The 14,848-nt window shown below is 43.0% G+C and overlaps 2 protein-coding genes across 2 annotated transcripts in view; both read right to left on the bottom strand.

Annotated features, from left to right (window-relative positions):
- Positions 1 to 2,027, bottom strand: part of LOC103378104 (P2Y purinoceptor 12-like) — a 2,820-nt gene extending 793 nt beyond the window's left edge. The window contains exons 1-3 of the mRNA XM_008309183.3: positions 1,914 to 2,027; positions 1,004 to 1,252; positions 1 to 589 (exon numbers count right to left, since the gene is read on the bottom strand). The exon at positions 1 to 589 is cut by the window's left edge and continues 793 nt beyond it. Coding sequence (XP_008307405.1) covers positions 1 to 589; positions 1,004 to 1,252; positions 1,914 to 1,937 — 862 coding nt within the window. The 5' untranslated portion in view covers positions 1,938 to 2,027. The remainder of the gene's footprint in view (positions 590 to 1,003; positions 1,253 to 1,913) is intronic.
- A 5,087-nt stretch (positions 2,028 to 7,114) lies between these two features.
- Positions 7,115 to 14,848, bottom strand: part of igsf10 (immunoglobulin superfamily, member 10) — a 10,828-nt gene continuing 3,094 nt past the window's right edge. The window contains exons 5-10 of the mRNA XM_025055297.1: positions 14,199 to 14,848; positions 12,344 to 14,110; positions 10,920 to 12,236; positions 9,910 to 10,813; positions 9,357 to 9,723; positions 7,115 to 9,286 (exon numbers count right to left, since the gene is read on the bottom strand). The exon at positions 14,199 to 14,848 is cut by the window's right edge and continues 15 nt beyond it. Of these exons, the coding sequence (XP_024911065.1) occupies positions 7,736 to 9,286; positions 9,357 to 9,723; positions 9,910 to 10,813; positions 10,920 to 12,236; positions 12,344 to 14,110; positions 14,199 to 14,848 (6,556 nt within the window). The 3' untranslated portion in view covers positions 7,115 to 7,735. The remainder of the gene's footprint in view (positions 9,287 to 9,356; positions 9,724 to 9,909; positions 10,814 to 10,919; positions 12,237 to 12,343; positions 14,111 to 14,198) is intronic.

The following is a 14,848-nucleotide window of genomic DNA, read 5'->3' on the forward strand; positions in this document are numbered from 1 at the left end:
GCTTGAGTTTACAGTCGAAGAGCTGCCCTTTGGTCTGGCTCAGGGTGTAAGGAACACGGGTGAAGTGGAACGGCACGAAGCAGATAAAGAACACAGCCAGAACCAGGAACACGTTAGCGTTCATTTTTCTTGCAGACTGTTGGGGCTTGTGGGTCGCTGCCCTGGTGCGGGAGTAGGATCTGTAAAGTTCTTTGGTGATCAGAGTGTAGCAGATGATCACCGTCACCAGGTTGCTCCAGAAAATGATCTGACACACGTGGTTGACCACCTCATGCCACATCAACCCAGATGCTGTCTTCAGGTCGCTGCACTTGAAGAATTTAGAAGGTGGACTTTTACTCGTCAGGATCATGTTAGGCAGACAGAGGAGGAGCAGGACGGTCCAGATGGAACCGGAGAGGAGCTTCCGACAAATCAGACGAGCAGCGTTGGTTCCCCTGAAAGGCACTAGGGTCTTCCTGCAGCGGTCGATGCTGATGAGACCGAAGAAGAGGATGCTGATGTACATGGTGAGATAGAAGAGCACTGAGGAAACACGACACACGAAGACGCGCAGGCCAGTAGAAGCCATGTTGGAGTCTGACAGCACCTGGATGGGACAAGGCCAACATAATCAATCAATCACTGTGTTGTGTTTCTCCTCTGACATGTCAATATTAATATGTCTCAGGCCTGCAGTCAGAAATAAGAGTCAGAAAGTTCTAAGACTAATTGTACAACATCATTGTAAATAAGTTTCTACATGTCAGTCTGCGCTCTTCTTCAGTGGTGTTTTGAATTTTTTTTTCCATAAAATCAGATGGTTCTAGATCACATCCTTTGACTGTTTTCTCTGATTTGAAAATGCTTTATTTATTCAAATCAACGATGACAGAGATTAAATAATAAAACTGGTCAAAACTGTTGGAGACATTTAATCATAAAATTATAGAGTTTTCTACCTTGTGTTTGAAAACTTTTTGATGTACCTCACAGATAATTAATCAAAGACCTTTGCTCATACCTTGAATGGAAAAGTGAAAGTCATGATGAGGTCAGCAACCACAATGTTCTTCAGGTATATAATGAAGTAGGATTTGGAGGGGATGCGGAAAAACACCCACGCCGCCACGCCATTGAGTGACAGTCCCACCAGGAAGAGGACAGAGTACAGAACGGGAAACACCACCGTCTTCACAACGTTGTCACGTGAACAGGTGCTGTGATTTACGGGGAAGAGAGGGTAAGAAGAATTTCCATCCATGAGTATCGACTGGATGAGAATAAAAAGAACGAGAACAGAGTCAGGGGGAGAAGATGGAAAAAGTACATTTTGAATTATAGTGTCACTAAAGCTTCTCTGGTCTGTGTGTTTGCCCTCTAATTCTTGTTTCTTATATGAAACCCATTACATTCATCTTCTAATGTTTGGAGAGCTGCAGCCAATCCAACAACCATTCACAATCTCATTCACACCTGTGGACCGTAAACCTAAACCCTCATCTGCAGGTTTTGATTTACTTAGCTGTCAGGCAAGAGTTTGAACCACCGTCCCACTGAGTGGACATTTTTGTAATAACAACATTAAGTATAGATGAACCATTTATAGAAAACACATTTGTTTATTTACTGCAAAAGTCATTTTATAGACACATACTGAATGAGATGATAAATAATGAAGAAACTGCTGCAAAACAACATCACGACTCAGTCGCTCATGTCTGTACTTTACATCACCACATGTCACAGTAGTGAACCTAGTCCTTGACTGCAGTCATTTTAGCTCTGATGTTACAGTTGATGTAGTTATTACACCAAACACAAACATACAGTGTTTTTAGCGGTGCTGAATTCAGAGAAAGTCAAAAACGGTGCATTTAACACACCCCACCCTTCAACCTGTTCTAATGTTAAAATCAGAGAGTAAAACTGACCTGTTGATCGTGCTGATCCTCCATTTCTGGTTTGTGCTCAAATGAGATCTGATACCACTGATTTGTATATCGAAAAAAACAGTTTCATGAGCTCCAAGTTCCACAAAAACTTTCTCTTAGTCTTCTCCTTTCTGTTTCCTGTCACATGGAAGACCTGCAGGCTGTTTCTAAATCCTTCACAACAGACCAGGAGACATCGAGGCAGTTTGTTCATTTGCCTCTGGGTGGTAAAGGTTTAGGAGCAGAAAGAAAATGGCTCCAGACAATATTCAGAAGATATATAATAATAGAATAATTCAATATTATAATAATATTATACCATCATAAAACATTTATGGGAGCTGGGTACCTCTTCATGACAGGTTTCCATTTTAGTTTGGTTAAAAATGTGATGCTTGCTCCAATTTTAGAATTCTTTGAGAATTTTGAGTCCTTAAATAAAAACCTGAAAAAATCAAAGGTACCACTGAACACTGATGATAAAACTGGTGGAAGCTGTCACAGCCTCAAAGATCACATTTTCTGGAGCTAACTTTGAGCATCGCGTTGCTGCAATTTCCTGTGTCTGGTACCAGACTGGAAGGTCAGCAGCATTCATTTCCTAAATGACTGTAGTGTCTCTCTCTCTCTCTCTCTCTCTCTCTCTCTCTGTCTGTGTGTGTGTGTGTGTGTGTGTGTGAATACAACACGTTCGTTCTTATTTATCAGCACTATAGCTACATCTGATCATTTACCCACGTCTGTCATTAGTTATTAACCTGTTTCCGACCTCTTACAACATTTTTTTAATCAACATGTACAGATATTGGTAAATCAATAATCAATAACTGGTGAATGGATTAACTCTAGTAGCTTACTTTTTGCCCCAAACTCTAATTCATTTTCTTTCTATCTGCGTTTATTGTTTACACCAAACCCTATGTCTTCTTAATTTCATCGTGTTTTTATGACCATGTTATTCTAATGATTTTGTTAACACAGTCTTTGTACTGACACGTTTAACTCCTGGTGAATTTATCAACCAAAACAGGTCGAGAACCAACAGCCTAAATAATCAACTTAATCTTGAAGCAAAACATGGCTGAACGTTGACCCTTCTAAAGAGTTAGCAATCGATCATTATGTCATCATGAGGACGATAGAGAGAAGAGTGATAAGACCTTTTGGATGCTCAGATGCTCACGTTACTGTATTCGTAGCAACTGCTGTTGTTGGTGTGCTGCATATGAAGTCTGGCCAATGCATCAGTGGATGACATCAGAACAGAGGACTGACTCTAACAATGAAGCCTTTCACAGACACATACCTGAGGATTCAGACCATCAGAGTATTTATTGGAGTATTTATTACTCTTCAAATAAAATGGCTGCAGTAACTTATGTATCCGTCAAGAACCAACCCACTCAAGTCTCACACTCTTTATTTTCCTTATGCTTTAGGTCTGCATCATCATCATCTTCATCATCATCACAGCCACTGTGATGTATTCTGTATGACCTTAATGGTTCCTTAAACACAACCTGTCTTGGTGGAAACTGCACATGGTATCACAGTAAAATATTACAAAGTAGAGAGTAATATGTGAAAATATGTGGCAAAATATCTAGTTTTACCAAATTACGTTTTATTACATACAATAACATAAACATAATACCAATATCTACATAACCAAAATAGCAGAAACATTACGGCCTTGAAAAATCCCTCTGTTCCCTAAATATCATGGTAGAATAATTCTAATAGATAAATAGGGTTTATTTTACAATTCACCACAAAAGTGTGTGAAACATTATCGCTTATGAGTCTTTGAAGTATTTCCCGCTTCAACTCAAAACCACAAGCCTTCATTCCCTCCTGTTATGAGTAGTTTTTACGGCAGTGTTTTCATAGCTGGGGGCTCTGCTCCTCAAGATTACACTAACTTGTTTTATTACAGTAATAAATATTCATTTATTTTCTGGAGCACCGCGGACCCTGGACACGTCTGAGGAGGGGAGAGCGGCCGTGCAGCTCATGGATTATCAGTCTCATGGTAAACCAACAATGTAGATCATTTTCTCCAAGCATTCATGAATTTTTGGACAAATGATTGTGAAAACCATTAGAGTTCCTGGAATCAATGTCGACTAGAAACAGACCACACAACAACAACATCTCTCCTCCATCTCCAGCTCCAACTTCACAGTGTTTCTACTCTCGCTGTCCGAAACTGTTGTCCCCAAAAAACAGCACCAAAGAATTGGGTTCAAAAATACAAACCTGTTTGTTCTGGTCAGTTGCCCTCACACACTTGTCACTCTTTGTGCCAGTCGGTGGGCAGACATTGCCCAACTAGGAACATGTAGTGACTTTGGGAATCAAACCTAGTAGTCAATCTACAAGTTAATGTGAATTACTATTACTGCCCCAGTATGATTGTGGCATTCTTACTCCTTAGGCCACAAAGGCCCCATTCAACTTTACCACACTGAACTATCTTCATTTCCTCTAACACTAAAAGCTGTCACGGAGAAAACACCAGGAGCGGCTGTGAAGTACTGGTGCCAGTTTGTTGGTGCAGCCTAATGAGGTGGACTGGACCGTCTTCCCCTCAGGGTCTCAATAACTTTTAAGGAGCCAGTCCTTTGATGTCTCAGCTTGTGTTTTTTTCCATGGGACTAACGTGACTCACAGGCTCCACAGTCACCTCTCCAGCTTCACCTGGCTGTTTTTTCAGGAAAGCACATCTGTGACTCACGATATTGAGAAAACATGAACGGTTTCTTCTTCCCCCAGGACTGAGTGTGCAGAAACAGCCCCCCGCCCCCCCAACTCTGCGACCTATTGGGTTGTTATTTCAGTTATTCAGAACCATTTGCATTTAAAAGTTGAAGGATGAACTGAGGTACTGCTGTGGGCAGTATTTGGCATTTTAATAATTTACCCTACTTAGAGGAGGGAGGTGTGTGTGTGTGTGTGTGTGTGGGGGGGGGGGGGGGGGGGGTCTGGGCAACGCCCCTTTCTTCCCCCCCCCTTTTTTCCATGGGACTAACGTGACTCACAGGCTCCACAGTCACCTCTCCAGCTTCACCTGGCTGTTTTTTCAGGAAAGCACATCTGTGACTCACGATATTGAGAAAACATGAACGGTTTCTTCTTCCCCCAGGACTGAGTGTGCAGAAACAGCCCCCCGCCCCCCCAACTCTGCGACCTATTGGGTTGTTATTTCAGTTATTCAGAACCATTTGCATTTAAAAGTTGAAGGATGAACTGAGGTACTGCTGTGGGCAGTATTTGGCATTTTAATAATTTACCCTACTTAGAGGAGGGAGGTGTGTGTGTGTGTGTGTGTGTGGGGGGGTGGGGGGTAGGCTTCGGTCACATCCCATTTCCTGCCTCCTCCGCCCATACACCCACTCATTTCTTGTCCTCCTCCACCTTGAAGGAAAAGCAAAGTCTGATCAGTTGTGTTTGTCAGATGGTGGTGCTGATTCTAAAATGACAATGTGAAATTCCACCAACGCTGATCTGCTGTATGAGAAAATCCACGCATGACCGACCATAAAGCTGTGTGTACCAGAAATACTTCTGAAATGATTTTCCCATCATTCTCTCATCCAACTGGGAACTCTGTTGTTGCCAAGTTTGCAGCTTCAAAGATAAAAGCCAGACTCTGTATAAGATCTAAGAGAGGATCACTGTCTGGGACCCCAGGAGACCCTCACTGAGACTTCCATGTTCAGACTAGAATTTATACCACAGACCCAAAATATGTCTGACTCCCACGTGTCTTGTTTGCCCTCATATTTACAGGGTATGGACCATGGCCTATTAATGTCATAATTCTCACTCAGCTTCTACATCTTTGTATATTTGGACATTTGGAAGATGCAGTAGTGGAATCCACAACAGTCACTGCTGAAGGTTCAGTCTCCAGTCCTGAGTTAGGGTCGAGAAGGAAAAAAAAACTGAACCTTCAGCAGTGACTGAGTTAGGGTCGAGAAGGAAAAAAAAATGAAGATCCTGTTTCTTGAACGTAAGTGTGGGGTGGACTGTGGGGGCAGGAAATTCTTCCCAGCTATAATTCATCTGATTTTTCAAGAATAGTTTAGTTTTTGTGTGTGTCCAGGGAGTGGTCGTATTTTCACCTGGTTCATATAATTTAATAACCGGCTGCGTTTGTTCACCTGGTGAAAGGACAGAGGTCGAAAACCTCATGACACTGATCATCTGAATGAGTCTTATTTCAACAGCTGACAGAAGACAGGGCTTCAATAGGCCGGTGGACATGGTTCAGTTGGAATTGACACAGACAGAAACACATTCACACACACACACACACTGCTCCTTCAGTAGGTTCCTCTATTTTAAAGAGTTTCTCTGTAGCACTCAGCTCCCTTCCCTTTGAAACCCCAGGAGGAACAGAGTGAATTAGAAAATCACATGTTTAAAAACCTCATAAATATCAACGTTGGCTGAAGGGGAATTCTCCGGCCGTGTGCTGCACTGAACAAATGAACTCCTCACTGTCCACAGAGGCCACATTGTCCAAATGATGCACCGGTTTTTACACTGCAGAACCAGACGCTGGGTGGGGTCATTTAGACTAGTTTAATTTGAATTTATTTGTCACCTGGCTACGCTATGAAAGACATTCATCTCTGTTCCAAGTGTATTTGCCTCAGCTGCTGTGGATTCTCTCTCTCTCTCTCTCTCTCTCTCTCTCTCTATGTTATTTGTGTCTGCCATTAAAAAAGATTTATAGGCACATCCACATCACACATTTATCATCTGCTTGAAAGTTTTATCCAAATCAGATTAACTACTTCACCAAAAAGTACAAAAACACTAAAAGAGTTTCAAAGTTTTTCTTCTACTTCTTCTTCTGCAGTTTTTCTTGTAATTGATACTAATATATCTGTTGTCTTTGTGCAACCATAGAAGACTGGTCTGACTGTGGATCATTACCCATAATTACTAGGAATTTTTTTCCAGTCATTTGCTCTGAATTCATAATATTTGTCTTGATAATTAACCTTAAATGATATCCCCTAGATATAAAGAGAAATACGATACAGTTGTAGTAACAATGTTTTGTAGCTTTCTATCAAATACACGTCATACATGTACACATTAGCACAGCATAACAAGTAAAATATCAATCGTAAACTTATATGTTCAACTCAACTCTGAAAGAGTGAAACTGCAACGTTTACAAACCAAACTGCAAACATGGAAAGATAGAGCTGAAAATATACAATTTTATTTGGATGAATGCATTATTCTGCTGATGCCAATATAAATCCAGTGTAAAACAGGGGTACATTTAAACATAAAAAACACTGTATTTGCTGTGAAAGACCAAAGCAACACCACATGGCAACACCTTTCATCACAACAACATAAGAACCCTCTCAAGAACTATTCTACTTTGCTGCAATCTGCTGCACTTTTCTGTCTTCCACTGTGTTTATTCAGTAATAGTATCTGAATGTGCGGCCAAAGAAGCCTGGCCAGAGAAATCACTCTAACTTTGACTCCATGCACTGGCTCTTTTCAGCTCCCTTGAGAAAAGACCCAAATGTGAACCACCGGTGAATTTCCAGGCCCAGGTTCCACAGTTACAATAACATCTTTGTCGTCTCAGACATGGGTTTCCTTTTTTCAAAGTCTGTTCTCCCGCTTGTCTTTTAAGTTTATTTTGTCATTCACATATGTCATGTAAAAAAAAATGCAATCCTTAAAAATGCGTGAAAGCATGTGCAGCTCAATGCCTGTTCAATGACTCTGTGTCTGATGTTGGCGATGCACATGAACCACAATCCTCTTCACATTCTCTGCTCTCACAGAACACGTACGTACGTGACCTTGGAATCTGTTCCCAGGTAATTCTTGGCCACACATTTATATGTACCTGAGTCTGCGAAAGTGGGCCTCTGGATGATGAGCGTTCCCTGAGGATGGAGCAGCTCACTGCCTGTAGGTCGTCCTTGTTGTGCAGTTGATAGAAGTGAACGATCCGGTAGCTCCCAGATGATGTTAGGTTTAGGAATTCCAGTAGCAGCACAGTTAAGCTGAATAGGTGTCCCGCTCCTTGCCCTGAGAACAGGGGGCGGTCCTGTTATGATCCGTGGTTGATATGCAATAACAACGAGAGGTACAGTGAGCACAGCCTCTCCGGCGCTGTTCTGAGCTCTGCAGATGTAGTTTCCCCGATCGTGGAGGGTAGTTTCATAAATGATTAATGTGCCATTCTCTAACAAGTGGTAGCGACTGAGGACTTGGGGCTGAGCAAGAGTGTGGCCACCAGGAATTGTCCAGTGGATCCTAGGTGTGGGAATTCCTTCAGCAAGACAGTGAAGAGCAATGGGTTCCCCAGACATAGTGCGTAGAACACCTTTAGGCCTTGTTAGGATGTAAGGTTTCTGCCCAACTTCCAAAATGATGAGCTTTTCAATGTAGCCCACAGGATTCTTGGCACCACAACGATACTTCCCAGCATCCTCTCTTTGAGGATTATAGATGATCAAAGTTCCATCATTGCCTAAGTGATGTCGAGAACCGCGGTCAGGTCCTGCAGTAAAGCGTGTTCCATTAGGTAGAGTCCAGATGATCTCTGGTGTTGGGTTTCCAACAGCAGAGCAGTTTAGGATTGTGGTCTTTCCACTGCGAGACACAATACGTTCATTGTAGGGATTTTTGAAGATTGGCCTTCGAAGCATATTGTTCACCTCCAACTGCACCACCATTGAAGCCTCTCCTCCATCATTTTTAGCTAAGCATGTGAACTCTGCAGTATCAGTCGGACGTACGTTATGAATCTCTAAAGTTCCATTCTGGTGGATGTTGATCCTGCTTCCATAGTATGGTGCTTTCAGAAATATATTCCCAGGCATTATCCAAGTGATAGTAGGTGTGGGGTGACCCTCAGCTTTACAGTCTATAAACTTTCTGGAATATTTAGCAGCTACATCATTGATCACAGTTTTGCTTTGGCGGTACCCATTAATCACTGGTGGGCTCCCATCAATTTCTAGCTTATATACTCTCCTGTCTTCCCCAGCAGCGTTGCGAGCCATACAAACATAGTCCCCAGCATCTACAGGCCTTAAATCTTTGATGTCCAAGGATCCATTGAGGTGCATCAGGTGATTTTCAGTGGATGCAGCAATTACATCATTGTTGGGCAGTATCCAAAAGATTTTGGGTTTGGGTTCCCCCCGGGTTTCACAGTCAAAGCGAACATCCTCCCCAGGCTTCACCATGAAATACGTCTGAATGGATGGACGGATTCTAGGAGCAGTGGTAACTACGGTGATGTGCACATGCATCTCATCCTTGCCCACTTGGTTTTCAGCATAGCAGGTGTAGTCTCCTTCCTCTGACATACCAACCTGTTAATGAGACAGTGATTTTCAGTTTCATATTTTTTTTATTTTGTTGTGCTTATGTTAAATAATTTACCTGGTTCAGGTAAAGGGTTCCATTGTCAAACACAGTGTACCGCCGGGCTCGTCCACCTCCACTGATGGCATCGGACTGTAGAGCACTGTTGACCAGTGTACCATCTGGTAGTCCCCAGGAGATCTCTGGCTTTGGTGCTCCTGAAGCCTTACAGTCCACCTTCAGGTCATTACCAAAGGGAACTTGTTTCTTGCCAAAGTGTTTTAGTTCTATTTTTGCTGGTTTCAGGGACACAGTCACCCTCATGAGTTGGAGATCATCAGCAATCTTGTTCCGTGCCACACAGAGATAGTCGCCAGCATCCTTATCACTTACAGTATTGATAATTAGTGTGCCATTGTCCAAGACCTGGATTCTGCTGCCCATTCTGTCAAAAAATGTGACAAGATAAGGCAAAGGAGGATGAAGTACAGTTGAAACAAGTACAATTTTATGGTTTGGTATAATAGTACATTAACTACATTTTCAGAGAAGTTAAAATACTGTTAGACGTATCACTATATGTGACTTAGTAATAACTCAAACCGTCATTTAACAGGTAGGAGATTCTTACCTGTGCCACTGGTCCACCACAGCTTTCGAAGGTAGCCTCCACATAATCCTAGGTTTGGGTTCTCCTGAAGCTGAACAACTTAACCTTAGCTGATCCCCAAAAGACAGTTCAGTCAAGTCTGGGGATGTATCTACAATCTGAGGTGCAGATTCCTGTTCTTCCACTGACAGAGTCACAACCCTGCGCTCTGAGCCTGTAGAACTCGTGGCAATGCATTCATAAATCCCACTGTCTGTTAGAGTCACATCCTTGATGTGAAGTGTTCCGTTTGTGTACACCGATATCCTCATGTCTTTGACAGGTCTGCTGTGTTGTACCATTGTGCCATCATGTAGGGCCCAGTGAACAGTTGGCTGAGGGCTGCCTTGGCCAGTGCAAGGTAACAACAAATCCTGGCCTACGATGACTCTGATCTGCTGTCGTTTTTCCTCCATGATGCCTGGTGGCGCTGCTACCACCTGCAGTCGAACTGTAGCCGTAGCAGCTCCAGCTGGGTTACTGGCGATGCATTTGTAAAGACCTCTGTCATATACGGACACATCATTAATGACTAATGTACCCTCAGATGACAGCGTCGCCCTTTCCTTGTCTGTGTTTTGGGCTCTGACTTGGGTCCGATTTGCGAGGATCCAGGTAATCAAGGGTGTGGGTCGACCCTCTGCTCTACATTTCATCTCCACCGTGTCTCCAGCCTGAGATTTGATGTCACGCATTTTTGGCTCCAGGATACGTGAAGGGTAGGCCACCACTGAGAGCGTGACAAGAAGTTTGTCTGCTCCATACTCATTCTCAGCCAGGCAGAGATACTGGCCACGGTCCCTGATGCTGGCGTTCTGTATGAACAAAGTCCCGTTGCTCAACACCTCAAAGTTGTCCATCCTTCCCTTAATAATAAAAGTGTTTCCTAAAAAAGGAAAAAAGAGAATGTCAATGATCAAACATTGCATCTAAAACAGCATGAAACAAATCTCTCAGACAACTATTAAGTCTTTTTTATGTTTTCTTTGTACCTGTCCTCGACGACACACGTTTCCAGGTTATCTCTGGGTGGGGAGCTCCAACAGCCTCGCAGGGCAGGAAAGCATCAGAGTTTGACAGAATAGTAAAACTAGCTGCATTCCCACCAACCATCTTCGGTTTACTTTCTGGGATTTGTGTGGTGAATTCAAAGTCAGTAAAACTAGAGCTTGTCCCTTCACTGGCAGTGTATTGTGCAGGAGTGTTGGTGTATCCTTGATCCTTGTCAAAGTCTAGGTTTTTGTCTGCATTTGGTCCAGATGCACTGCTTGGAAGAGTCGGTCTAAGGCTACCTTTAGGTGGTCTCTGAGTGTTTTGGCCTCTGTTCCTCTGTGACGGTGGTTTGATGTTACTATGGACTCTAGTTAGAACTTTTGTAAAAGGCCCCTTTGATGTAGGTAGTACTGTTGTGGTAGTAGGGACAAATGTTGAGGTGTCCACGACTGTCTCTGTGGTAGTAGAAAGTGACAGACTGCTCTGTACACTCCAGTCAAATTCTTTATAAGGTTTAATCGCCCAAATTGATGTTTGGTTGGTTAGAAGAACTACAGCTGTTTTGTCATCTCTCATGGTTGGTGAAATTGTCTGATAAGGAGGTGTGGTTGTCTCAGTTTCAGCTTCCACTGATGTTACCGCAGATGTCAGAGGTACCTCAGTTGTAAGAACGAGATAGGGTTCATTAATTCTAGGTTTCTTGAAAGGTCTCTTGCCTCTAAATGGCCTCTTTTTTTGCCCTTGTCTTCCTCGAGTCCTTCCAGGTCTTTGTCTGATCACAGGCCAATTATCAGGGAGTCCACCAGAACCAGATGATAAAGACTCCTCAACATTTACACTTGATGGGGGTTTTACTGTAGGTGGTGATGGTAGAGTCTGTAATACTGGTGGTGTTCTAAAGTTGGTGGTGTAACTGGAGTAATTGGGAGAACCAGTGGTGGTTATGGGTAAAAAACGTGGTCTTATGTTTGAGGGCAGAGTGTCAAGTTCAGCCAAAGAGTTTATAGTGACGAGGGGTGGAGCAGTAGGGGGTGTGGTTGGGGTCATTGTGGTAGGTTGTGCTGTGGGGATTTTTCTTTCTGTTTGTAATGGATTATTTAGCTTATTTATGTCACTATTGGCTAAATTAAACTCTAACGCAGTCTCTGCATAAATAAAGGGGGCATTTGAAGTAATTAAATGACTTGTGGTGAAAACAGCTGGTTTTTGTGTAGTAGTAGGTTTCTCTGTTTGAAGTATAGATGAAGTTAGAGAAGAAATTGTTGGTGTTACTTCAATTGCCTTGGTCCTCTCGTTGTCTCTATTGTGATCCAGTGCTTGGAAGAAAAATATTTAAAATTAATTAATTAAAATAAATAACTGAATGAATAAATAAAGAATGAATTAAAAAATGAAAAAATAACAAATAACAAATAACAAATACCTGCAGTAACTGTAACTTCCTCTTCCTTCTTCAGTGAAGATTGTTTCAGTTTATTGATATAAGACTGTATGTCATTGATTCTGTTGGGTTTAAAAATCCTCCTGCGACCTTGGAAGGTTCTTCTTCTCCCCCCACCTCTGCTGTTCTTGTGTGGGAGGATATGGATCTGCTGCTGGGAGATGATGGTGGATCCTCCAGGCAGATGTGGAGATTTTATTGTTTGTGTTGTGTGAAGTGTGATCTCTTCTTGTCTTTCTCCGGTGGTAATAGCTGTGAATGAAGTGAGGGTTTTGGGGTCTGTGTGGATGACAACCCCCACTGTGCTGTCCTTCACTGGTGTAATATTAGGCTCTGAGGTAATTGAAAACGCCGACCCGGTAGAGGTCTCTGGATCCACCGGATTTTCTCCTGAGAACTGAATCTGAGTTTCCTGTGCGGTGTCTGTCACAGTTAGTTGAAGGGTAACAGGGTTTGTGTTTGATGGTTGTTCACTTGTCTTTTCAATGCTGTGAAGATGAGTATTTTTCAAAAAGCTTTGATATTCTGAGAAAGTAGCCATGACTGGAGTAGAATCTGACTGCACACTGGACTCTGTTGTTATTGTGTTTGTTTTATCTGTCATTTTACTAAAATCAATGTATCTATCAAAAGTGTTTTCCATTGTTGACATTGGATCGTTCTCAGTTTTTGCTACACCATGACTGTGATCTGTCTGAGTCATTGTTGTTTCAGGCTGTATGTCCTGTGTAAATATTACATTTTCTTCTGCAGTTAGTTCATATGTTTTTGGTACAACAATCAGATGGTCTTCATTATACCCTACTCCAGAGCCAGTTTCACTCTCGTCCAGGTTGCCAGGATTAGAGTTCCCATTTATTATCCCTTCTCCTTCTTTCTCAATTCTGTTTTTTGATCCATCATGAGCCATTTTCATTAATTTAGCAAATTTCTCTGGATCCACTTTTCTGTAAGCTTTGTCGAAGACTTTTCTGCTCCAGACCCGTTTGTTACTGACTGAACCTCTTCTCTGCCCCAGTCTACCTCCAGTGCCTCCTCTGCCTCGTAACCCTTGTCTTGGCAAAGGTCGATCTGAGGTAATAGTTCTGGATTCCTGACCATCAGAGGAGCTGGAGGGATTCTCATTCAGACCGATTGTCCTTTCTTTCAAGCCATGTCCCTGCTTAGCATCCATTTCTTGTCCAGAACCCTCCGAATCCATTACTGCCACCTGTTCAGGTGCTTTTCCAGTCAGTATGACCTGAGATACCAGCAGATCTGCTCCCAGATAGTTAGCCACCAAACATCTATAAAAGCCTCTGTCCCTCTGTGTTAGCCCCTGAATCTGTAGAGTTCCGTTCTTATACACCTTTCTGTTTCCATGTGACATGTCCAGTACTGAATGGTCAGGGAGAATCCAGTGTATGGAAGACCTTGGACTTCCTGAAGTGATACAGTCCAAGACCAGGTTTCCACCAAGTGGTCTTGATAGCTGGACACCATTGACCTCAGACTCTTCCACGTCAGGAGACAGAATCGTCAGTCGAAAAACAAGAATATCTGCATCCAGGTAGTTTGTGGCAATGCACTGGTAGAGCCCTGTATCTGAAGCATCTGCACGTCTCACGGTAAGTTCTCCCTCAGCGGTGATTGTGATCCTTCTGTCTTCTCCTGAGTACGGAGCTCTGACCTTACTTCCATCAGGTAGGATCCACTCCAACAAAGGCTTTGGATCACCCTGGACTGAACAGCTGAAATGTGCCACACCACCTATGTTAAGAATAAAATTAATGCTGAGTTAATAGTTCATATTTTTGGTTTAGGCTTTTCAGATACCAACCAAGCTATCAACACTCACCTGTGAGTACTGTGTGCTCAGTCTTGGTTTGATTATCTCTCTTGATCATAGTCCAGGAGTAGCGACTCCTCTTTGGTGACGTTTGCTCCACACGCAAGTGGACCTCAGACTGGTACCTAATGTGCAGAGTGGAGTAAGTGGTTGTTGTGCGGTCGAGCAGGAAGCTCACCTCTCCCTGCATCAGCCAAGGAGGAGAGGCTTTAATGTCAGCTCCAATGTTTGTGTAAAGTCTGTCCTCGTCCTCCTCTGCTTTTAACTGCCTGTACCTGTACACCATTTCTGGACTGCTGGCCAGCAGTGGACCTCTCTCTAACCTTAGAGGAGAGTCACTGTAGGAGGCCATGATCTGCCACAGCTCCTGAATATGATCATAATCTATGTTACACACCAAATAAGTAGTTATGCTGGCGGTGAGCACCGTCACATTGTTCCTCTCTTCCTCCTCCAGGGTTTGGGTGAGGTTTTTAATTTCAGGAATCTGTACGGTGCAAGACAAAGTGGCATCAGTGCGATACTGGTCCGTCAGGTTCATCTGGATAGAGCCTAACGGGGCGACAAAGTCCTTTGGGGAAACGGGACTAAAGTCCCCTTCTTCTAGACTGATATTTCTCTGCTTCAGATTCGGTTGGATCCAGGGTTTGGCACAAGTG

This window comes from Cynoglossus semilaevis, chromosome 4 (genome assembly GCF_000523025.1).
Source record: "Cynoglossus semilaevis isolate Cse_v1.0 chromosome 4, Cse_v1.0, whole genome shotgun sequence".
Classification (NCBI taxonomy): domain Eukaryota; kingdom Metazoa; phylum Chordata; class Actinopteri; order Pleuronectiformes; family Cynoglossidae; genus Cynoglossus; species Cynoglossus semilaevis.